At 47.0% G+C, this 26,428-nt stretch overlaps 1 protein-coding gene across 1 annotated transcript in view; it reads left to right on the forward strand.

Moving 5' to 3' along the window:
• Gabbr2 (gamma-aminobutyric acid type B receptor subunit 2) overlaps positions 1-26,428 on the forward strand; it is a 356,326-nt gene that overhangs the window by 130,194 nt on the left and 199,704 nt on the right. Inside the window, 1 exon segment of the mRNA XM_052718497.1 lies at positions 25,911-26,081. Coding sequence (XP_052574457.1) covers positions 25,911-26,081 — 171 coding nt within the window.

Here is a 26,428-nt window from a genome sequence, read left to right on the forward strand (position 1 = left end):
CTCCCTTTCCTGTAAAATGGGAGTTGCACTTGTGTCTCTTGCACATGTAGTAAGAGTGAATGAGGGCTTCTCTCTCTGTCTTGCCAAGTGAAAGGGTTTTTATGAATGATGAAGCAGGAGCTGCTCTTCTGATGGCCGTGGCTCCTCCAGTCAGAGCAGACATCTGATAGCATCTGTTGGGAGTCTTGAAATCTCTCTGCTCTGCATGGGCCACAAGGCTTGTTTTCCTTGGCCCTGCAGGTCTCTGGAGCAAAAGGGTTGAGGGTGGGTGGGGACTCTGCAGCTTGACACTCGAAGTTCACACTTCTGCCTCTCCACCCCAGGAGCCAAAGCCTAGCAGGCCAGCATCCTGCCACAGCCCAGCTCCTATGGCTGCCCTGCCCTTGCCACAGAGGGCGCAGTGGCCTGGAAAGCATTTAGGGTGGCAGCACGATTAGGCACCGGAGCGCTGCTCCTGCTGTGACTGCTGCTGTCTAAGAAATAGAACAGAGGCCAATGATCCAGGGCGGTTGGAGCCTTTCTTGGCACTGGTCCCCAGAGGAGCCATTTAGAACATTAATAATCTATGAGATGCTTCTACCTTCTGGAGTCATCAAAAACAAAGGAGGGGAGTGAAAGAATGAGCAATATTAATATTAGAGGCATACTCTGTGGTTCAAGGAGAGGGAAGGCAGGGGAGAGACCCCATATTAATAGTAGAGGCATGCTCTGTGGGCCAAGCAGAGGGAGGGTGTGGGAGAGACCCCAGGAATGTGGGGACTTTAGGAAGTCGTCACTGGCCATGTCATAGGATGCCAGGTACAATAGCAACCAGTTATCTGAGCCAGCTGGACAGAATACCATGCACGACAGGGCAAGGAAGAAGCTGGCAACTTTTGGCTTGAATGCTCTTGATAGGCGGGAGGAGGGGTCCTCAGAGGATTTCCACGGTAAAGAGATAGGGGAGTTGTCTCCAGGCAGGAGCAATCATGGTGGCAGTGCTAACAGAGGGTTGCTGTGGACAAAGGGCTGAGGAACTTCAAGATTGAGAGGTGAAGGGCACAGCACTGTGTGGGGCCTGCCCCTCCTACACATTTACCCTTTCACTTGGGCTGCCCAGAACGTCTTGTCCCTGCTCAGCTGCCCACCCAGGCAGCCCTCGTGCCTGCCAGACCTTCCTTTAAACTGGTTTCCTTCCATGAACCCTTTCCTGATATCTCTGAGTTTGCTGGGGGAATAACTGGGGTTGCTCCCATCTCCCAGCTCCCCTACTATATCCTCTCTCCCCTCTACAGGCCTATCTACACAGGGGAGTGTTATCACAGTACCCAATTCTGCATCCCCTGTGATACCGTGGCACCCCACAGACATGGCCATGACTCATCCGTCTCTTCCTGCCTAGAGATCCTTCTAGGCCATGGCCTGGAGCTGGACAGAGTCCCAGCAGAGAGTTCATGCCACAGCTTTGCGTGCATCTTTGGGATTCACTGCCCTTTAGGATCTAAACCACCATGCATTTGGTAGAAAGAGTGAAGAGCTGGAGGGGATTCTCCTCTTACTGATTCACTCACTCACTCACTCACTCACTCACACATTCATTCATTCATTCACTCACTCACTCACTCACTCACTCACTGGCTCATGCTGAGTTATTTTTTCACCCTGTCACTCACTGGATACAGCACCTGCAGCATGCCCTTCCAGCCTCTCCCAGACCAGCTCATCACACGAAATCCCAAGAGAGGGACACATGGGGACACCTGGCAGTCTGGTGCAGTAGCTAGAACAGAGGCTATGCCTCCCACTACTCTCACTAGCCGGGTGGCAGATTCGAGTCCCCCAGAGCCTCATTGAGCTTGTCTGTGAAATCGGACAAAAACACCTGCCCTTCCTGGGAGGCAACAGGAAAGGACTCGGGGACAGGGAAGGTGCAATATGTGACTGTGAGCCCCCATAATGCCCTGTTGATGCACTTGTGATCTGAGATGCCAGCTGGGCCCTGGCTGGGGGAAACTCTTGAGGATTGATAGGTCTCCACTTGTCTCCAGATTTGAAGTTGTGTGCAGAAAAGGAACTACCAGAAACCATGAAGGTGACTCACAACAGTACAGTCAGAGCAGGGAACCTGCCAGGAAGGCGGGGCAAGCCCACAGGCTGCTGGAGGGCACACGCTCTTTTTCCGGGTGCGTTTTCTTCAGCAGCAGAAGCTGGCTGAGGAAGGAACGGGATGTTTTCGAGTGCATGGCTGTTCCCAATCTATTCTTGCCGCAGACCCAGCCCGAATCTTCCCTGTCAACCTGACTGAAGATTCAATTCAAGGTTCTGACCCCCATTTTTAATTCAAGACCACGGCATCAGACGTAACAGCAGCTCCCAGTGTGTAACTCCAGTGGCCTCAAAGCTGATGTGGCTTTCCCCATCAGCCACCTCCACTGCTTTCTGGAAGTCTAAAGGGTATAAATAATTCATTTAAAATAAATAAATCACTCGAAGTACTTATGGTACAGTAGTGGCGGCTGGTTGTTGGTGCAACTGTGGTGTGTATTGAGTGGAGAAGGAAGGAGAAAAGGAGCCCGCGCCGGGGTCCAAGCACATGGGACCCCAGAATATCACCCACAGTGCTTCCCTGGGCCAGATAAATGAGATGCAGACAGAACCAGATGCTGGTGTTTGTGATGGTGACCTGGGCAGGCTGCTTAGCCTATCCCAGCCCAGGTGGCCTGTTACAAAACCTACATAGCTCCATCATCATTGCCCAAGCATGGCTCCTAACACTGCATGAGCTCTTTCCTCTTCCTCGTGTGCCAAACCTGTGGGGTACACACTCCTTCCTGTTCTCCTCACTTCCCAGGTGAGGAGACCGAGGCACGGAGGGGCTGGATGCACCCCCGAAGGAGTCCTACAGAGCTCCAGAATCACTGCTGGCAGCCACTGGGCTATTGTCCATCACACAGTCTCATCAAACACGCACACAGCTCTGGAGGTGGGCGAGAAAGTGCACATTGCCCTGGTCAGGCTCTTTCCAGGTGATGAAAGTACCATGCAAAGAGACCACAGCCTTGCAGTGCTGTGACTGAGATGACTGTGCCCCCAGAGGCCATGGACACTCCAGACTCTGCTCCTTTGTAGCCTGCATGGGTAGAAGCCTGTCTATAGAGGATCAGGGTTAGCCCAGGATCTTTATATGGAAAGAGTTCTCCTTGGAGGTTATTCATGATCCATGCGAAGACACCACACACACACACACACACACACACACACACACACACACACACACACACATACACACACACACACATACCACATACACACACACAGGGGGTGGGCACACACACAGAATTGCTTCTGTAGTAGCGATCCTATTGTTAAGTAAGAGAATACAACCATTCTTAGGGGATTCCTGCTACTGTATTGCTTTATTGTGTTGAAACACTACATGCAGGCCCACATACAGAGACACATAGGCACACACACATAAACAGACACATTCATACACACAGGGGTATACACATGGGGACACACAAGCACACTTACAGAGGCACACATATGAACAGAAGCACACAGGTACACACACACACACGTATACACAGGGCACATGCACACATATACAGACACACAAATACAAAGACAAGGCACATATAAATATATACACAGGGGTACACACACAGATACACACACAGGGACATACAAGCACATACACTCAGACACAAACAGGCATACATACACACGCAGGCATATACAGATATGCACACAGGTGCATATGCACGCACATGTGAAGGCACGAACACACAGGTACACACCCCACTTAAACTTATTTCCCGTCCAATAAGTTGTTCTGTATAGAAATCGATGATCCTTTTGGATCCCAAGGTAGATGGGCTAGCTGGTGGTATATCGCCACCTGCCAAGCCTTTCAAGCATACCCTCGTAGCACCACTCCAGAGGTCGTATAATAAATGAACCGGTTGTTTTAGTAGCACGGAGCTCGCATTGCTTGTGAATTATACAGAAGGCTTTTGCTTTGAATCAGTTTACAAAGAATCTTCAATTATTCAGTATTTCCATGATGAGGGCCTGAGCCTCATGCAGCAGAAAGGGCTCCGCTTGAGAAAAACAATCCTAGGTCAGATACTTAGAAATCACACCTAAGTGAGAATAGAAACACACACTCCCCCCAAGTTCACAGGCAGGGTGTTCTATCCCTCAGTTTGGGAAGGTGGAATGTTGGCTTAGTATGTATTGGGGGGGGGAGGGTCCCCCCCTGCCTGTCTTCAGTGTCTTCTGAACCACCCAGCTGTCCCTGCAGTAACAAATGGGAAGGCCTTTAGCACAGCAAAATGGCCCAATCCTTCATCCAGATCTACAGAAAAAGATACACTCCCAATTACGGCTTAAGACTTTCCGCAGCTTCTAACAAACACATGCATGCCCCGCCCCCCCCACACACATACCCCCTCCCACTCCCCCCCCATCCCCCACACCCCCTACACCCCCCCCCCCCCCGCCAGTGGCATCCTAGTTCAAGCCAGGCAGTGTTCATCCCACTTGGTGACATCAACTCCCTCTGCAAAGCCAGGCGACCAGTATCTGGCTGGGATCGGAGGTCCCCAGGAGCCTCGGAGTTCCCATTAGGAGTCCTTGGTAGCCTCTTGCTTTTGTGTAAGTAGCATGAGGAGCTCGTGGCTTATCAAAAGCGTGATGATTGTGTACACTTCATCTGTGGCAGACATTTTCACTGTGGACCAAGAGTGCTACTGTAGCTAGAGTTTCCCTGCCTGGCCCACAGTCAGGACAAATCTCTCACCTGCCAGTCCCACAGCAGCTCAGACCCAACCAAGTAAACACAGAGACTTATATTGCTTACAAACCGTATGGCCGTGGCAGGCTTCTTGCTAACTGTTCTTACAGCTTAAATTAATCCATTTCCATTCATCTATACCTTGCCACATGGCTCGTGGCTTACCGGCATCTTCACATGCTGTTTGTCATCGTGGCAGCTGGCAGTGTCTCTCTGACTCAGCCTTCCACTTCCTAGCTTTATTCTCCTCCTTGTCCCGCCTATACTTCCTGCCTAGCCAATGGCCAATCAGTGTTTTATTTATTGACCAATCAGCAACACATTTGCCATACAGACCATCCCACAGCATGCTACATTGCTTACATTTCTCCCAAATTCTCTCCCCCAAAAGTACAATGCACGTCGAATGCCCTTTGCCCTACTCCCCAGCTGTTTCTACTTACCAATCTTGTTCCACCTGCCTTTTCTCCTTTCCCCTGTATCATGGGTGTGTGCTGCACACACACACACACACACACACACACACACACACACACACACACACACACACACTACTGCAGCTCCCCATCTCATACTCACCCACATACAGCCACTTATTTTTTGAGGATGAACTGGACAGCAGTTTGAAGACAGGTTTCACCCCAATTCAGGACAGGAATCCCCTAAGAGTGGTTGTATCCTCTTACATAATGATAGGCTCATCACGACCCAAACAATTCAGTGCCACAGTCACATTACATAATAGATGGTCTATATTCTGATTTTCCTCTTGTCCCCAAAATGTCTGCACTGCATTTATTTATAGGTGAAGAGGATAATCAAGGATCCACTCCAAGAGCCAGAGCCCTGTTCCGACACTTCAGTCTCCTCTAATCTGCAGTGGCTTTCCCACCTTTCTTCTTCCTGTGCGCGCATGCCTGTGTGTGTGTGTGTGTGTGTGTGTGTGTGTGTGTGTGTGTGTGTGTGTGTGTGCATGCCTGTGTGTGTGTACATGTGTGTGTGCATGCATGCCTCTGTGTGAGCATGCCTGTATGTGCATGCCATGTGTGTGTGTTTTTGTGTGCATGCATGTGCATGCATGCCTCTGTGTGTGCATGCCTGTGTATGTGTGCATGCATGCCTCTGTGTGTGCATGCCTGTGTGTGCATGCCGTATGTGCATGCATGCATACCTCCCTCTGTGTGTGTGTGAGAGAGAGAGGGTGTGTGCGAGACAGAGACAGAGACAGAAAGACAGGGACAGAAAGATAGGAACAGAGACAGACAGACAGAAACAGAGAAACAGGGACAGAGACAGACAGAGTGTGTTTGTGTGTGTGTGTGTGTGTGTGTGTGTGTGTGTATGTGTGTGTATGAGAGAGAGACAGGGACAGAGACAGACAGACAGACAGACAGAAACAGAGAGACGGGACAGAGAGAGACAGAGAAACAGAGAGACAAGACAGAGAGGAGAGAGAACACCCAGGGCCTTGCTAAGCAAGTCCTCTTGCCACACGTCTTACAGTTCTGTAATTTTAAAAAATTACTTCATTTCTTCAAGCAGCCCTGATTCTTTCTAGTGGAAGATACTTTAGAGCCAATTCCTGCAGCCTGGCCATGCTCACCCTTGCTGCTGGGGTCCACTACTCCCAGGGGTTTCCCAGTGAGCTGAGCTTGAAGATAGAACTTTACAATATAATAAAAGTGTCTAAACTGAGCGGGAGAGACAGTCCGCTGGTCACCCAGCCTGTATTCATCAAAGCAATCGATGTCATGGAAAACAGCAGGATCCATGAAAAGACAGGAGAGTGTTCTAGACAGAAAAAAAGACTAAAATAAGCATGCAAAATACCAGTGAGCAACACAGCATGAGTGTAGCTTGGATCCTGGATTTTAAAAATGAAAATGGAAGTTTGAGGGAATTACAGAAATTGACATGCGGGTCACGTGTTAAATAATAACAAATTTAACAATCCTTTTCACGCATGTGGTAAAGACACCCACCACAGTGGTCTAAGAGAGTATCACTCTGTATTCTAGGAGCAAGGTGTCTGTAAGCTAATTCAGAACCAGGAAACAGCATGCGTACACGTGTGTGCATGTGTGAGTGTGTGAGACTGTGGAGACATGCACACCAATACGGCCTGCTAGACAGAAAGTCTTGATCATGTTAGCACTCTCCTGCTTCCAGGTTGTTCTGTTGTGTTTGCAGATTCCAGGGCTACTTGATCTATTTCTTCTAGTTGAACAATTTCACTTTTTCAAACGTATACAACTTTTGTCTGATTCCAGAGTCAAAAATCACACAGGAAGGCGCAATGGAGAGCTCCTGGCCCTTACCCAGGTTCCATCCATGCTGTGTCATCCTTATAGCTACCCTTTTATTTTAAAAAAAAAAAGGTTAATATTTATCTTTCCGGTGTTTCTGAACTGCAGATGTATGTTTATCCCTTTCTCTTCCTTCTCCATGAAAGGGCATACTCTCCACGCAGCACCCTGCTCTGATTTTCACCTTTCACTGAGTTCTCCCGAGCTCATCACTGTAGAGGGGCATTCTTTGTTCTTCCCACAGATGCATAGCACTTCTCAGTGTGGCTGCCCCAGAGCCCACACATTCAAGCCCCGCCGATGGATGTCTGGACTGACTCCAGGCTTTTGGAATAGCACTGGCCATGTACTTCCTAGAAGTGGGATTTTGGGGTCAAAGGAAACACATCTATAGTTCCTCTAAAATATAAAGCTTGGTTGAGTGGATGAGAAAACTAATGAATGCACTTGATTAAGAAGAGCAGAGGGTAAAAGGCTAATATCTAAATGGGGATATAAAACAATTAGGGTAAATAAATGTCTTTGTGAGCGAGCTGGTGGAAGGCCCTTCTGGCACTGCCGTCTCTTGCCCAGCCATTTCCATTTTCTCGCCGAAAGAAAGAGTTTCTCTTTGCTTTGTAAATTAAACACAGAGTTAATTATAAAATCATCAAGTCTTGGATCTGAAATTAAAACCACCCCATGCGGGCTCCTCCTTTGAACAATGAGGAAACCAGGACCCAGAATCAGGGAGGAACAAAAAGGAAGATGAAGAAAATAATCAAATTCAGTTCCATTCTGTTCATGTCAACGAACACTGGATGAAATGCTTGCTTTGCATTGTGGCTTGGTTCTGGCTTTTCATCTCCATCAAGCAGTCGAGAGCCCCCAGCCGCAGCGCCTCCCGTCTCTGAGGCTGTGACTGTCACAGTGACATCTTCCACACAGTCTTCCTGCAAGTGGGTTTTGTTTTCATTCTTCGCATTCCAGGGCATTCTCGTGCAGTCACTGTGATGAATTGGATCAGGTGGTGCTCAGCCTGGCTGTGTGTACTCTGGCTGATGCTGTGGGTAATCGTGCTTGACAAGGATTATCTGAAATTACGTAACCTGGCATGGGTGGCTTTGGTTTTTAGCAGGCCACATGGAGATGGATATAGGTTTAGCCCAGCCCAGCCATGAGCTTGGGGGTGAACCTGGGAAAGTTCTTCTTTCTGGTCCCAAGAATATAAAACAAAGACTCGGACAAGCCCAAGATGTCATGTAGATGAATGGGCCCATGACATTGTTTTCTCTTTCTGTGCCAATGCAGACATAACTAGTTGATCTTGGCATACTCACTCCTTACTTCCTTAACCTCTTTCCCTCAGCAGACAAGCAGCCCACTGCTGATACTACCTAGGCTCAAGCTGATTTATTATGCTTGGCATGAAGCATTTTTTAGGATTAGCAGAGAGAACAGAGGCCTCCCAGTTAGATTTGAACTGAGATAAGGGGTTTACTTAGCACAAGAATGTCCACACACTGCTGAACTATTGCCCTATTCCTTAGGCCACTTCTGTTTTTTCTCTGTGCCACTGCATTTCCCTGGGGAGACCCACTCACTCTTCTAGGTCATTCTATAGCACCCATTTCTGGTGCCTATGTAAAAGTCAGGTTCTTTCTGTAATTGTTCAGTTTCACATTAAGACTTAATGGGTAGAGGGCCTCCATTCTTGGGGTCCCTGTGTTCTAGTTACATTCCTCCATGAGACTCGAACCCTGGGTTTCCCAGGCTTTGTCCCTAGTAAATTTCTCAATTTTGCCAAAATTTGCCACTTGTGTTATTAGTTTGTGTATTATTTTCAATCAAGCTAATTCATTATTTCATTTCAGTGCCTTGAATGGGAAAACATATCATTTACCCACATGAGAATGTAAAGGCAATCAAAGGGGAAACCACCCATAAACATATAAAGGTGAACCTGGTGTTCACCTGGAATTACGATGTGCCTGGTCATTGGTATACCTACAATACAGCCAACTAGTTCTACTTTCCTGTGGATTTGGGGAATCCCTCTCCCATCTTGGAAGATGGTCCTTGGTCATCTTATTGACTGCTTCCCACCACAGGGAAAGTACTGAGTACTTTGTGAGATTTTGATTTGTTCTTGAAGCCTTTATTGTTGAAAGTTACTTCTTCACACTGATTTGAATGAGCCCCTCTGAAAAGGGTATTTATTGATTCTAGCTTCAGCTCTTGGATGTGTACACACACACACACACACACACACACACACACACACACACACACACTTGCTCCCTTTGAATTCACTTTGGCAACAAGTCTCTGAGGATTAATCATTGTTGGAAAACAATATTCTTGGTGTTGTACAAAGAAACTCACAAGCAAAGTGAAAACAACCCAGCAAGGCAATTTCTTTTTGCAACAAGGCCATGCCATGACCCAAGATACTGGGTCAGAAGGTTCACTTGGTTCTTGTTTTAACCCAGGTAGTGACTGTGTCTCATCCTGTTGGTGAGAGTGCCACCTCATAATCTAATGTGATTGGCTAATTCATAATCTGCACAAATTCAGAGTGTGACACAGAGTCAAGTTTCAGGGGTGTCCGGGGGTTGAGCAAATAGGCAGACATCCAGGAGTTTCACAGGATGAGTGAAGTTTATGGAATATCAGCTCCTGGTAGGATAACCACCTTTGGAGGGGGGATGTTTCTTACATCATGACTTGTGTGATTGTCCCGTTCTGTGGTCTTTCATCATGGAAAGGATGCACTGCACTGTCACGTGGTGAAGCCACGTGATGGGATGTGGTTGGGGCCACCCTTGGCCTGGCCTAGAAGTTTGGGAGGACCATTGTTCTGGAAGCTTCTTCATAGGGGATTGAGCACCTCACCTCCTTTGGGAAGTAGAAGATGCACATGAGAGGGTGAGACAAGGGGCCTGACGGGCGGACAGGGTAGAAGCAGGCAGACAGGTGCTCGCAGCCCTGTGGGCCTCGGCAGCCCTGTGGGCCTCGCAGCCCTGTGGGCCTCGCAGCCCTCACCTCCCTTCCTCTTGTGAAACACCTGCCCATTCAATCTCTGCCTTGATCTCGGCCCTGCAGAGTTAGGGTGGAGCCGGTTCTCTGACGTCACACTGTGGAGGCTGAGGCCCAGGAGGTGCTGGTGGGCTGGAGGCTGACGTACAGCTGCAGAGCAGGGCTCAGAGCCTCCTGCAGCCCCTCCAGACCTCCAGTCCCAGCCCCACGAAGATGCCTCCCCATTCGTGGGAAGTGTCTTTGAGTCCTTTCTCTTGATTCCACCACTCTCTCTCCAAAGTGAAAGAAGCAGGCCTCTGAGACCTGGAGTTCTTCAGAGACTCCATGTCTTGCCTGTGGGAGGTGCTGGGCTCACAGGGCTAAAATGGACCCTAGACAGTACCTTCTTTGGGAGCCTAGCTGTTGCTGGAACCTGAACTGCGAAGTGCCTGATGACCCCTGGTCTCTGACCTCTGACCTATATGCCATCTACAGCTTCTGGATTAGTGTGTCTCATCCTCCTCGGAACTATTCCTCTATAAGAACGTGGGGCTTTGAGGCAACTCTCAAAGATCCAGGCCCAGCCCCTTCTCAGGGGAAGGGCTTGCCTTGCTTCTTGGCTCTGTTCCGTGTGAGTCTCTGTCCAGTGGAAGGTACAGAGGTATTTTTCCTCCCTCTCCTCTCCTCCACTGGAAGCCCTCCGAGAGCCCATAGGCCGTAAGAAATATGGGCCTGACTGCCCACCCCTGCTCCTACAGCACCTACAGCAAGGGCAGGAGCAGCACTGGGAAAGCAGAGAGGACTCCCTGGAGGAGGTGTCTGTGAGTGGGCCTCCTCAGATGTGTAGGAGCTTGTCTAAAGAGGCAAGGTGCATTCCTGGAGACTGGAAACGCTGCATCCTCCCCTATTGCGAGAATCGAGCTAGGGCCGCAACACCTCTCAACCTATTGACTGGTGAGAGGTGCCGAAGCGACCCCAGGAGGCACGGTTTCTGCAGCGCGGTAATTAAAAGGTATTGGTTTCCCAGCTGTGATCACACAAGAGTTCAGTTACCCCTAATGACATCGGCTAAGAGCGAAGTGCAGAGGAGCCGAGAGGCTCCGAATGTAATTTGTTAATTTCCTGAGTTTGTCAGCTGTGAGGGGAAATAGAACATTTTACCAGAAGTTTAAGGGGAAATTAAAGACATGCATCCTAATTGTACACAATTAGAAGAGCCATATAGTCATTATTATTTTTGTAATTAACCAGCCTTTTATCCGTCATGAGACTAGGATTTAGAAAGGCTGATCGAGAATTGTGTCTCTGCCTGGTGGGGAAGACCGGGAAGGTCAGTGGCCTTACTCCAGAGCGTCTAACTCTCCTAGCTTAACCCTTGGACCTTCAAGTCTAGAAGCTGGGATCTACTGAGGCCAGCTGCAGTTGAAGCTCCTGTTGTTGTGACCCTTGCCAGAGGAGTGTGCTGCCCTGTTCTAAGAGGCCCTCAAAAGGGAGGTCACTTGCCCCAAGTTACAAGTAACAAAGAAGGCAGCACCCAGGCCCGGCCTGTCGGAGCTGAAACCCAGAGCTCTGCCCTCCCACCACATTGGCCAGCCCTGGCTCGCTCCTGTTGTTCCCTATGACCTCGCTTTTCTTTTTATTAAAACAAACTTAGAAAGATTGGAGAAAGCTGTGTTTGTTTTCTGGTCTTATTTACATAAAACAAAGGTGAAATGTGGAGGAAAGTGAAGGAAATTTTAAGATTCACAGAATGTCACATAGCAAGACAGTTCTTAAAGAGCAAGTATTAAACTACTTTGCTATTTACTGTCTATAAATAAATTAAAGCTATTTCTTAAAGCAGGTGACAAGCAATTGGTCTTATTATTATTAAAATATTGTATGCACTCAGTGTATAGTTTCTATTTGACAATAATGTCTCTCTGTGCATACATGTGTGCATGTGCATGTACTCAAATCTGTGTACTGGTGCCCATAGATGCCAGAGCTCGATAATGGATGTCTTCCTCAGTCTCTCTCTGCTTTATGTTTTGAGACAGGGTCTCTCACTGAACCTACAGCTCACCAATTGGCTAGCTGTCTGGGCGGTGAGCTCCAGAAACCCTCCAGTCTCTATCTATCCGGTATCCTGGTTACTGCTGTGTGTGACATGCCTGTCTTCTGTGTAGGTTCTGGGGATCTGAACACAGGTCCTCATGCTTACATGGCAGACACTTTGCCCACTGGGATATCTCCCAGAACCATCAGTAAAAGATTTTTTAAAGTACTTATAATGTCCAGGAATGGTGGCACATGCCTTTAATTCCAGCACTCAGGAGGCAGAGGCAGGTGGATCTCTGTCAGTTAAAGGCCAGCCGAGTCTACAGAGTGAGTTTCAAGACAGCCAGGGCTACAAAAGAGAGGCCTTGTCTCAAAAAAAACCAAATATATGTGTGTGTGTGTGTGTGTGTGTGTGTGTGTGTTTATATGTATATACACATACATATAGGTGTATGTATTTACAAAGTACAATATACCCTGATTACAGTATCCCCACCCCCAACTTCTCCAATTCCCTTCATACCCAAATCCATACCCTTTATTTCTCTCTTTTTCTAGCTAGAATACAAGCAGGCATCTAAAAATAATAATGAAATAAAATAAGATGAAAATTTTAAAATGAGAATAGAATGAAACAAACTAACAGAAGAAAAATATGGAAGAGAAAACAAACAAACAAATAAATAAAATGCCCAAAGCATTATGAGATAAGGAACCTCAAAAGGATGTCTCTGAGTTCATTTTGTGTTGGCCATGTACTGCTGGGCATGGGTCTGTCTGTAAGAGTTGTCTGTAAACCTAGCGAGACTCCATTGGAGAAAACGAATTTTTCCTTTGTGAGTGGCTATCAACTGGAGATGGCTTCAGGGTTAGAAATGGGTATGTGTGTGTCCACATCTCCCCTTAGCACTGGGACCCCATCTGGCCTAGACCTGGGCAGGCCCTGTGCATGCTGCCTCAGTCCTGCTGGGTTTGGAAGTCCTTGTTTCCTAGGTGTGCTTTATCCCCTCTCGCTCCGACAATTTTTCTGCCTCCTCTTCCACGGGGTCCCCTGAGTCCTGAGGGAAGGGATTTGATAGAGACATCCTATTTAGAACTGAGTGTTCCAAGTTCTCTCACTTTCAGCGCATTGTCTGGCTGTGGGTATTGTCTACTAATGATGAAGCTTCTCTGATGATGGCTGAGTAAGACACTGATCTAGGAGTATAGCAGTATGTTGCTAAGAGTCATTTTATTGCTGCCTTTTATTGAGTAGTATTTAGATTTCCCCTAGGACCCTGGCCTTTCTAGTCTCAGGTTCTTGGTCACCCAAGCAATGTCAAAGATGGATTCCATCTCTTGAAGTGGGCCTTCAATCCAATCAGATATTGGCTGGTTGCTCCTCCAAGCTTTGTGCCACGATTACACCAGAGTCTCTTACAGCAGATCACCATTGTTGATCAAAAGGTTTGTGACTGGGTTGGTGTTCACCTTGGTCCTCTGTAGCTTGTAGAGTACTCTTCAGGACTGTGAACACTAGTCAGTAGGGGTGAAGGCTCTGGATAGGCACCAGCCCGACTTCTCCATGTTCGATGGGTTATACAGGTGTTGGCTCCAGCCACAGGGCCTTACCAGCAGTTTGGGGAGAGCAACGAACAACCTTGGCAATCGCATGGGTTGTTTGGGGGCTTCTATGGGGCCCCTTTAGCCAATAACTTAAGGAATCTTTTCTTTACAAAAAAAAAAAGGTGCAGAGCTCAGGAGATAGCTCAGTGGTAGAGTAGTTGCCTACTAAGTATGAGGCCCTGAGTTCAATTCCCAGCACTGAAAAGAAAGTACATGACTTTCATTTCCTGTCATCGAGTTGGATCATCCGAGGGATTCAAACATACACAAAGCGTTGATGCTGTACTCTGTTTTCTAGGGAAATCTCATCCCCTTCTTTCCTCTCTCCAGTGAGGCCTCATTTTCCACGCAGGTGCCTCCCTACAAAGCACCCTGGTATGCTGGAGGAAGAACCTGCCCTAAGAACAAAATGCCGAGTCCTGCCCCAGCCCCTGCTGACAGGCGACTCTGGCCACATCAGTGAACGCTCCGAGGTTCTGTTTCGCTGTCTTTTGAACCATAGTATCCGAGTCAATTCCACCTAGACCGTGAAATTGGTGAAGATCAAAATTAGACGAAAGAGGGTGTGGGGAGACCATTCAGTCAGTTAAGAGCTTGCCATGCCAAGGGTGAGGACCCGAGCTCGATCCCCTGCACCCATATGAAAGCCATGCCAAGCCTGTGTCTGTGACCCCAGGCCAGTCAGTGGTGGAGGAAGACAGCTTCCTTGGGGTTTGCTGACCAGCCAGCACAGCCTAAGGTGTGAGCTCCAGATTCAGTGAGAGACCCTGTCTCAAAAAGTGAGGAAAGTAGTTGGGAAAGACATTTGATATTAGCCTCTGACCCTCCACACAACTGGGCACATGTATGCACACCCCCATGCATATGCGCACACACACACACACACACGAACACACAACAATTATGAAAAAGCAAATGTTTTGGGGAGGTTGTCAGGTCCTGGGAAGTGGCATGGCAGTCGGTGAGATGGGACTGGTGGGGAATTCAGTCCCTCTCCCTAATCTGCTAGTTGTTTGCTGCGTGACCATGTGCAAGTGACTTAACCTTTGTGAACTTCAGTCTCCTCAGCCAAAATCTGCAGCGTGCACTAGTAGCTACCTCATAGGGCTGCTCTGCACTTCCGATGAGAAAGCATACCCAGTCCTTCTTGTATGAGTGCTCCCCACAGGGGTGCTGCATACAGTGCCTCTGAGGAGTCCCAGCACGATGCCCATTCCTTCCTGCATGAGTGCTCCCCACAGCGGTGCTGCATACAGTGCCTCTGAGGAGTCCCAGCATCGGAACATGATACCCAGTCCTTCCTGCATGTGTGCTCCCCACAGGGGTGCTGCATACAGTGCCTCTGAGGAGTCCCAGCATTGGAACATGATGCCCATTCCTTCCTGCATGAGTGCTCCCCACAGGGGTGCTGCATACAGTGCCTCTGAGGAGTCCCAGCATCGGAACACGATGCCTTACCACTCCTTCACTGCAGTCCCCAGGCAAGTCACTGACCCACCTCAAGCCTCAGTTTCTCCAAGAGGAAATAGAGACAACGGTGCCTCTTCTGGCTCCCTTCAAATTGTTCTGAGTTCCCACAGGGTGGGGTGAGGCATGAGGAGGAATGGCTGTGGGGGTGAGTGGCATATGTTGAATGGCTGGGCATTTCTGAGTGATGAAAACACAACCCCATTAGCAGGCAGGAGGAATGTGGCTCCCCAGGTGGCTCCAGCCCAGGCTGTCACTGACTCAGATTTAATACCTGTGCATAGCACCCCAAAGGCCTCTGTGGGAGCCTGGCTTCAAGCAGAATTCACCGGCATGCCAGACATTCATTCTCCCTCATTAACTTGGGGACACTTTGCAGCCACCCTGCACCACATGAATCTCACGACATTGAAATTGAAGCACATAGTGTCCAAACAGCCTTGCCCCTGGGCTCGAGGGCAACCGTGGCCTGGCACAGCCCCTAAGTGGCCCTCAGTTCCCAGTGCACACGGCCGGTGTCTTTGTATGCGTCCTGGCACCAGCCACAAACACTGTTTTGTCAGAAGCTTCCTGAGAAAGTTGTGTTGCATTCAGTTGGGCTGAAAGGGACCCACGATGACAAATACCTCCCTCATTTCATTACAGGCACAGTCAGCAAACCCACTGCAAAAGATTAAACCTAGCAGAGAAAAGAACAAGCCTCCATCATCCCTCCTGCCCTCCTACCTGGCACAAGTCGCCTCCCAAGCTCTTAGCAACTGTGGCCACCCCTGCTGACCCATCCTCTAGAGATGGTTCATCTCCGCAGAAGAACTCAGTTCAGGAGTCCCAGACCAGGTTAAAAAAAAAAAAAAAGAATTGCATTCAGACAGGAATTCATTGGTGGCTTGGAATCTAATAAAGTTAGTGAGGCTGGGGAATGTACTTATCCGCCGAGAAGTGAGGTACAAGGCAATTGTCTAGCTAAATCAGATAAAAAAACCCACCCACCCCCTCAAAACCACAAGCCCCATCATTTTCTTAGGCTGTCAGAGGGAGAAACACAGGTTTGTGGTTGCCGGGAACCTTTGAAATCTCTGGTCCAACCCATCATTTCAGAGATGAGAAGGGCAGCAGCTTCACAAGCCCGACAATTCGCCCTTCCCTCCTCTCGGGGACCAGGAATGCCGGTCTTCGGTTTCTTGGGTGTTCTTGGGGTTTTCACTCTCTGCTTCTGTCTCCATTTGGAGCCTTACTGCTGAGCATGAGCAGCTCCGTGTGCAGACCCTAGAGTCTTGAGAGGTGTTCCACGGCCACACAGCTCCCATTGGAGAGAACACCCCGCCTCCTTCATGTGCCACTCTGCTGGTATCCCCCAGAACTTACCAGAACAATCCACACCCACCATGGAAACTTCTATGTCTGAGAGATAAACTCCCCTCCAAGTAGCCCCAGAATATGTTGTCTCCTCCAAGTTCCACCAGATCTCCAGGAAAGGAGCACACCCTAGAACATTGCCTGCCTCTGCTCAGGGTTCAAGGCTCTGTGCTGGGCTGCAGAAAGAGAACCAGAAATGACACCAGAAGACCAGCTCCACATCTCACTTACTGACCTTGTGCTGTTCATGTCACACAGGCTACAGCATCACCATTTGAAAATACCTGCTACCTCAGGTGATGCATCTGAACCGACTGACCCCAAGTCAGGCATGTCTATGAAAATGCCCTGGATGGCTCACATCATGACCAGCCACCCGAGTGGGTGGTGGCGTGGGGGTATCTCCATCCATCCATGGCAAACAAGTTTTCCTCTTGAACACATTAGAGAATGGAATTGCCTGTGGGTGTATAGAGTGGGAGGACCAAAGCCAGCCTGCACCAAGATGACCCAGGCTCCCCCAGTGCTGACGGACTCATCACAAGCTTGGCCTCACTTCTCACAACTGCCCAGGAGGACAATGGGCTTCTGCACCTGAAGAGCTGTGCTGCTGGCACTTCTGGTCCATGATGGCCTGGGCTCCCTGGGACTGAAAGCCAGTACGATGACCCTGTAGGTAAAGGTGCTCCCCACCAGCCTGATGACCTGAGTTTAACCCCAGGAACTTGCAGTTTGTCCTTTGACACCCACACCCACACCATGGTACCTCCCCAAACACATAATTAGATGTAAAAGAAGAAAAAAGTTATAAAGAAACCCTCCCTTCCTTAAGTTGCTTTAGTCAAATTTTTGTTTGTTTGGTTGGTTGGTTGGGTTTTTTGAGAGTTTTTTTGTTTGCTCTGGAAATGAGCCAAGTAACTAGCACAGGCCCCACACCTCTCCATACAACTTTCATAATCATGCGCACGTTTTTTTTTCTTTATTTATTGTGATGAAATACACATAGCATTAACTCACCATATTAATACTATAAAGAGAATGCAATGTCATTAAGTACATTTGGTGCTGTTGAGTCAACACCACTATCTAACACTAGAACATTCTAATCTCCTCCAAAGCACGCCCTCCACCCTGAGCAGTGGCTCCCCAGTCTGTCTTCACCCCAAACCCTTCAGCTGCTGAGGACCACGGATCTGTTTCTTGGCAGATTCTGAACCTCTAGCTCCATTTCCCAGCCTCTGAGAGTAGAGAGAGTAACCACAGTGCCCACCTTGTGTGGCCGTCCTGAGGATCAGCTGGCTGAGCAGCTGGGGACACTGTAGGGTCTACACTCACAGGTTAGTGTGGGCTCTGGAAAGGAGCCGCTGGGTCACACAGGCTGAAGACTTGCCTTTGCCCTGGCTTCAAGGCATGGTACACAATTGTGTAAACTGAGGCAATGATGCTGAGATTCTGGGAGGGTCTGCCATCACTCTAGCCAGGTAGACACTGGGGTAGAGAGCTAGGAAGAGGTGCAAAGGATGAGAGGCTGTATTGACAAGCAGATCCCAGCAGAAAACTTTCCAACTTTCCTTTGAAACTATCAAGACATGGGAAAGAACACACACAGACATACAGGCACATATACATACATACACAGAGACATATATACACACATATGCATACACACATACAAACACATATACATACATACACAAATACATACATATACACACAGAGACATACATGCACACATATATGCATACACACATACAGACACATATACATACATACACAAATACATACATATACACACAGAGACATACATGCACACATATATGCATACACATATACAGACACACATATACATACATACAAAAATATATACATATACACAAAGACACATACATATACACATGCCTACAGATAGACATAGATACACACATAGACAAATACATATATATACACATACAGATTTACATATGCAAATACACACACACACATACATATGAACACGCCAGACTTCAGGACTTGTTGCCATTCTGGATATTAGAAAGCATCACTAAACTTTGCCTCATAAAATAACAATTGCCCGGAAGATCAGCAGAAGCTTCCTCTAGTCCCTATGGTCTGAGGAAGAGACCCCTCACTTACATGGTCATGAAATTGGAAAATGGTGTCTCTACCTCAAGCTACCCATCACCGGGGCAACCAAATGTCTTTTTCTCTTCATTCTCACATGTCTTTCTAAATTTAAAAGGATAATAAATTCCTAGAAAAGTGCTGGAGAGAGGGTACCAGAAATGCATTGCCTTCTGGGAAGTGAGAGTTTTCATGGTCAGAAAAGAAGCAGCCTTGCAGCAGTGCATGATGGGAACTTAACATCCTATGTTGATCCAGAGCGATAGAAAATTAGATATGGAGGGCAGACAATGATATCACTTTGCCTCTGTAGATCATCATAAGATGAGCACCAATTAGACAATAAAAACTGTGGAAAGCATGGCCTTGCTTTAGGGTGGACACCAAAAACCCCTCTGGAGAAGTATTTCAGAAAGAGCCAGAGGAAGCAGAGAAGAGTCTAGTTCTGAAAATGATTGCTACAGGGTAAAGAAGAAATTTTCAGAATGCCTCTTGCCATCCGCAGTCAAACTCAAAATACTCGAGAATTCTCATACCCAGCACAATCTCCCCGAAATAGGAAGCCTGAGGTGAGAGTGGGGACAAAGGAATATGACCATAAAAACACTGATAGGAAACTAGGAACATCAATAACACAATAAAAATGTCGATAAAGCTTCAAGCCGAGGTCCAGGGTGGCCAGCATGAGGCCGTATAGCCTGTCTGCCGCAGCACAGCCAGAGAACTGCAGAATCCGACAGTATTTCTGAAAGACAAATCAGGAAGTCAGATAATGCCAGACATTGACTGGGTTGTATCGATGAGACCCTATGCCCTCCTGGGAGGACTGTGGATGATACAGCCATATTACCAGAAAACAGCAAAAGTTAATATGCACAGACACTGAAATAAGACCATGCAATAAGCCCATGGGCACTTGGGAGGCTGGGGTGAGAGGATTGGGAATTCAAGGCTAGTTTTACCCTGTCTCACAAACAAACAAAATACAGATAGAATAAAATGAAATGTTCTACCACTCAGAGGACAAGGACCAAGAATTGAAATCACAAGAGAAAACAGAACAGGTAAGGATTTAGAGAATAAAAAAAAAAAAAATGGTGCAGAGGACCAGGTATCCAGAGGAAAGACAAGGATGTAGGTGATTATTATATAAGAGGCAAACATGTGGCATATATTATATATACATACATATACCATACATAATATAATGCACAAAACTCCAGTATATAAATAATAAATATACTATAGTATATACAATGTAAAGTATTTAAAATACAATGTATTTTCCTATATTTAAATGTTTTGAGTTGGAAGACTTGAATGTATAAATTGAAGTGTTTCTTGTATCCCAGACAAAACTGAGAATGCCACACCCAGGTGTATACTGGCAAGTTTTTTAAACTCCAAGAACAAAGAAAAACAATCTTTCAGGCATACAGGCAAAGAAAACCAGGTACCTACAAATGAAGAGTGATCAGGTTTGCCCCAGGTTCCTTCTCTGCATCATGCTGCACTTTCAAAAAGAAGTCATAGCCCGAGAATTTTATACTCGGCTGTTTAGCCTTATGCCAAGGCAGCAGAGGGTCAGACCAGCTAAGCAAGTTTACAGCCCCCTTCTTTCTTCAGAATATCAAAAGGTGTTCCTTCAGGCTGACACGTGGAGCAAGATAAATTCATACAACCAGAACGGCATTGAAAACAAATCTATACTCTAAAGGGAGCCATGGGAAACATACAAAGAGCGAGAGAGCCAATGAGGCAAGAAATGTGAGGTCAAGTGCTTATTACAGTAATAAGTACATATGTTTAAGCATCTAGCCATGCGGTGCTTCCCAGAAGCATCTGTCTGTCTGTCTGTCTGTCTATCTATCTATCTATCTATCTATCTATCTATCTATCTACCTACCTACCTATCTCTATCTCTAATAATCTCGATAGAGTATAACCACAAGGAGGCTCAAAGTTATGATAGGCAAATATGAGCAATAAGTTAATAAGGGCAATGCTTTAACTATCAAGCAAGATACATCCCAAGAAGCAGTAAATGACAGAGGTTTATTTTGCCTTCATAAATATTTCAGTTCTTGGTGCAGTCTGTGAATATCTATTAAGTACCTGCTGTTCACACTAGGCAAGGATATGCATGGCTGAAAAATAAAGATACAATTGTGATGAACATTTACGCTCAAAACAACATAGAATGAAAGGCAACAAAAGCGAAACCTGTTGAAATGCTAGGAGGTGGCGGGAGACAATGGAAGGAACCTAACGAGCCTCTCAGCCTTGAAGATCAAGTAAACAAACGCACGAAGCATACAATAGTAACATAATTAGGTTGGTTGTATCTATTATGCATTAGGAGTCTAATAAAGAATTCTGTAGCTTACATCTAAAGATTGAATCATTTTCCCAGCCTCTGTGGAACTTTTACAAAAGTTGATTCTATAAAAGGCCACCAAACCAGATTTCAACACATTCCCAAAGCAGGTACTGCATGGTCCAAATTCTCAAAACAATTGCAGTGAAACTAGATGAAACAAAACTATGAATTAAAATTTAAAATCCTCTCTTCAGTAAGTCTGCGGTTCGGGACTATCTGGAAACTTCCATCACAGTCTGTTCAGAAACTAATTTGGTTGAGAGGAATAAGGCAGGAGCTCCAGAAGTTAGGGTGTTAATGCTGGAAGCCCCGGTATTGCCAGATGCTGGGGGAGGCCTGGGAATCACCCAGCAGCAGATGGGCAGCATCAAGTCAAGAATAAGCACTGGTATTGCGAGTCCTTTAGACCTGAGTTCAAGTTCTGCTTCCATCTTTCCTTGACTTTGATGGATGTCTCAGACTGCATTTCTGATTAGCAGTCTATTTATTCAGGACCACAGTTCTGGGCCTATCGAGGGTTCTCAGCCCTCCCTGGGCATCTTCTTTCCCTGAACTGTTTGTGGTTTTTTTTTTTTTAAGATTTATTTTATGTGTATCGGTGTGTTGACAGCACATATGTGTGTGCACCATGCATGTGCAGCACGTGTGGAGATCAGAAGAGGCCGTCAGATCTCTGGAACCGGAATTACAGATAGCTATGAGCTGCCGTGTGGGTGCTGGGAATCCAATCCTAGGTCCTCTGCAAGAGCAACAAGTGCTCTTAACTGCTGAGTTGTCTCTCCGGCAGCAACCTGTGCCCCCACCCCCCCAAAAAAAAACAGCTATTTTTTAAATATTGCTACCTCTTGGCCTCTCTGCCCAGAGAGTCTGATTGAGTTGATGGGAACCAAGTTGCTCAGTGCACAGCTAGGATAAATAACCAAAAAGGTGATTTCTCATTTCTGAAATTCTGTGGTACTACGAGACACCTACAGTCTTCCCCTGGAAGAAAGTTCTAGGAGACTAAAGCCCATGAAACAGTAATGCAATCCAATCAAAGTGTGTATTATCTCAAATGGTGCAGAAAATGCCAGCTCCAGTTAATATTTTGCACCCAACATGATTTAGACCTGGGGCATATATTGTACTCCAAGACCATTGTAAACACAATGGACCATTTATTCACTGAACAGTAACCACTGTAATTACCTACAGGGCAAACATATGAGGTTATTCGAGCAACAATTAATTGTGGGCCTGGAACTAATGGGACACTAACAGTAAAGCATCAACCAGAGCACAAATCAGAGATCACATCAAAGAACGTGTATTAGATAAGCATCTGAGAGATGTGGTGGGCATACGTAATGTCCCAGGTCCTGAGGTAGTCACTCCCAGATTTCCCTAATAGCTTCTTAACTGATGAGAGGAGGAGGCTTATCATGGGGTTCTAATCTTAAGAAAAAAGTTGTGAATATTATATTGGATAAGACTGGACACAGCTGCTATTTCATGTGTTCCCTGTGGGACCCATGTGTCAATGTGTCATTTGCAAGCAGGTGTACAGACCTTGTTTGGATTGTATGGCATTCTTTGTGAATCTGATAAAAGTCACAGAGTCTTATTTTGTTTTTCCAGATAAAAGAATGCATGTATCTGTATGCAGTGAAATACCCATGCAACTCTTCTCTGCAGTGTTTGGAAGGGTTCCCTCTGTTCTCACTGCACAGTCCAGCCTCCGTGTGTATACCTCCCAATACAGGGATCTCACTTCTTCTGATGCAAGGCTTTCCAGTGTGGGCAGCCCGAGGAGTAAAGAAGCTTCCATGTGTCTAACTGGAATTCCATTCCATGTAGAGTCTTCCCTATGGTCCTGAGTATCCCTACAATTTTAAAAATAGCCATACATCCTTTACCCTTATCAATCTTGGGGCATCTCTGAAGACTTAGTTAGGGTTCCTGTTGCTGTGAAGAGACACCATGACTATGGCAACTTTTACAAAGGAAAGCATTTAATTGGGGCTGGCTTACAGTTCAGAGGTTTAGTCCATTGTCATCATGGAGGGAAGTATGGTGGCACACAGGCAGACATGATGTGGAGAGGTAGCTGAGAGTTCCACATCTGGATCCTCAGGCAGCAGGAAGAGAGAGACACTGGGCCTGGCTTGAGCTTCTGAAACATCAAAGCCCACCCCCAGTGACACACCTGCTCTAACAAGACCACGTCTCCTAGAAGTCCCATTCCCTGGTGAGCCAGCATTCAACTCTATGAGCCTAGGTGTGCTGATCCCATTCAACCACTACAGAGACCTTAGAAGTGGGTTTCTCAGATGCTGTCTAACCCCACATGGAGACCATTAGGTTCTCACATGGTCAGCTCCAATGGATAGAGTCCGCGGGGGCTGCAGAATGGATGTAGGACATCCAGGGGCCTGAGGGAGCAGCCATATACCCTCTGATCCAGACCAAGGAGAAGGACAGCTCTCCACTGCCTGCCCTGGAGCCCTGGGGAGAGTTGGTAAAAGTAGCAGTAAAGACTTTACATCCACAGCTCAAGGGTCCTGGCTATTGTCGCTTGGGGTGCTGACCTGGGGTTCATGTATATCAGAATTCGTGCTGCTGTTGTGGCACACGAAGGTCCAGAGGAAGCTCTCAGCAGCAAGCTAGCTAGCTTCAGCCCTCCTCTCTGTATCAAATTCAATGAAAACAAAAGGAGGAAGAAAGAAGGAACAGAGCAGCCATAGCGGAAGTCTTTCAGAACCCCAGAGTAGGAGCGACCTTTCTAAATATCACGCAAAATCTGACAAAGCAAATGGAATAAAGAGAATCTCAACCATGGGTCAAACATTTTTTTTTCTTTAAAATTGTTTTAGTACATTTGGGTGGGGGAGCATTTGTGAGTGTGTGAGTGTGTGTGTGTGTGTGTGTGTGTGTGTGTGTGTGTGTGTGTGTGTGTGCATGTGTGCACAAGCCCACGCAGGAGCACATATGTGGAAGCCTGATTCTCTTCGACCATGTGGTCCTAGGGATTGAACGTTGTCAAGCTTGGTGGCAAGCTCCCCTGCGCACTAAGCCATCCATCTCGCTGGCCCCCAAACCATTTCTATGTGGTAAAAGACTACAAATGATGGCAAAAGACAACGTACAGACTGGTAATAACTGGAAAACTAGGGGCCCCAATCTCTGCCTTAATACAAAAGATCACTTTTTTACAGACAGACAAGGAAGGGTAAGAGTAAAATTGGAAAAGGGACAAAGGATAAGAGTCATTTCCATCCAGAGAGGAACTACAGATTGCTCTCCGACCTTGGGGGAGACTCAGCCCCTGGTCCCCGGGAGATAAATGCAGATGAGAAGTGCAGCCAGATGCTGTTTTCCCACCATCTCACTGCAAGGATCAGAAAGGTCGAAGCTACCTTCTGTGGATGAGGCTGGGGGAAGAGGAGCAGAGATCAGAGGGAGTGTTAGGAAGTGGTGACATTTAAGCTGGACAGATAATTAAAATCCAATTTAACAACTTACTGGCACTTAAAAGAGAATGAAAAAATAATAAAGGGAAGGGTGGACAGAGCTGACTACCGGGTGTAAATTAAAATACCACGTGTAAGGACAGACAACATGAGGTTCGCCGCAGCCATGAGAGGCCAAGTTTGAAGGCTATGCGTTTTCAATGTCTTCTTTAAATGCAGCTAAAAAGCACCAGAGTCCCACTCAGCGATGAAGGCATGCAAAAGCACTTCCTAAAATAGGACCCACTCCTTAGGAGCCACCCATGGAAAAAGGCTCAACAGTATATGTAACCACGAATGTAACAGGATCCCATTTCTGTGGTGGCTCATTATAAAATTACATAGGAAAATGGTGTGCATTCCCTGTTGACAAGAATGTGGTGAGACCGGACCTTGAATTATCTCTGACTTGCAGATATACAAAGTGGGCAGAATATCTTCAGGTTATTTAACTATGAAAATATTAAAGATTTGCAGCATTTATTTATTTATTTATTTATTTATTTATTTATTAAGTATTTTTGAAGCAGAATCTTGTGGAGCCCAAGCTGGCCTTAGAGTAGCAGAGGATAGTCTTGAATTTCTGACCCTCTACCCCCTGAGTGCTGGGATTACAGGAACACTGCCATTTATGCATCCCTGGGGACAGAAGGCACAGTTTCATGCATGCTAGTCAAGCATTCTACCAACCACGCCACTTGTCCAGGTCTTTACCTGAAAACATCCCAGGCTGTCTCATGGAAATACCCTGAAATGGAGGGTGAAATGCTCTGCACCAAGACGCCCATGTGACAATAATAACAAATGTGGCAAACAGCAGGGCAAATGAAACAGTGTTAGTGTCCCTAAATTAAAGATGACTCAAAAAACTAGCCTGTTCACATGCCAAACAAGGATGCCGATAATAAAATGCTGCAAAGAATTTCAGGCTGGAAGTTTCCTTGCATAAATGGGGAAACAGTTCATTTGTGTATAGAGAATGATCTAACAAAAGACAAACAAAAAACACTGTTCGCAGAGAAAGTTCTGGAATGGAACAGATCACTGTATTGATGGTTCCATTTCTCTGGGGAGGTGTAGCCCGCAGGTCCAGCCAACCCCTTTTTCCTTAGCTAACACTTTTTATCTTCTCTTCAAGATTGCTCTTCCAGAGGACCAGAGTTTAGTTTCCAGCTCACTGTAACTCGCGTTCCGGGGCATCTGTCGCCCTCTTCTGGCATCCTCGGGCACCTGCACCCACGTACACACCTACACAAAGACTCACGCAATACATATAACTAAATGAAACCCCTGTCCCAAGTGAGAGATGCCCGCCAGGAAGGACTGGGTGCAAGGCCCCAATTAAAAAACCGTGTCCTCTCTCGTTTTCTCAGCTTTCCTTCGCTGCCACCACGCCTGTTCTTGCGGATAAGAAGAAGTACCCATATTTCTTCCGGACGGTGCCCTCTGACAACGCGGTGAACCCGGCCATCCTGAAGCTGCTGAAGCACTTCCGGTGGCGGCGCGTGGGCACACTCACGCAGGACGTGCAGCGCTTCTCCGAGGTACTCCTGGCCCACATTTTGAGAGGCTTTCACGGTGACACTTCCATACATATGCGTCATTGTATCTAGCTCCAGTAACCTACCTATTCCTCCTTCCCTCACCCTCCTCTCCCTAACTGTCCCCTTCGTCTGTCTCACACCGTTATCCCCTCTCTCCCCGTTCTCTGCTCCCTTTACTCCTAACTCCCGTTCCGACTTCCTCTCCCACATCCCTTTTGGTTTAGAATTCAGCCTTCTAGAACTCATCTCAGCACACACATTTAAACCCAAATGACTTCATACCACAGATGAATAATTTCGCTTTTCATTTGCTCTGCAGTGGGTCCCAGAGACCTTGATTGAACTCC

The sequence above is a fragment of the Peromyscus californicus genome, unplaced genomic scaffold (genome assembly GCF_007827085.1).
Source record: "Peromyscus californicus insignis strain IS unplaced genomic scaffold, ASM782708v3 Scaffold_5__1_contigs__length_169319896, whole genome shotgun sequence".
In the NCBI taxonomy this organism is placed as follows: Eukaryota; Metazoa; Chordata; class Mammalia; order Rodentia; family Cricetidae; genus Peromyscus; species Peromyscus californicus.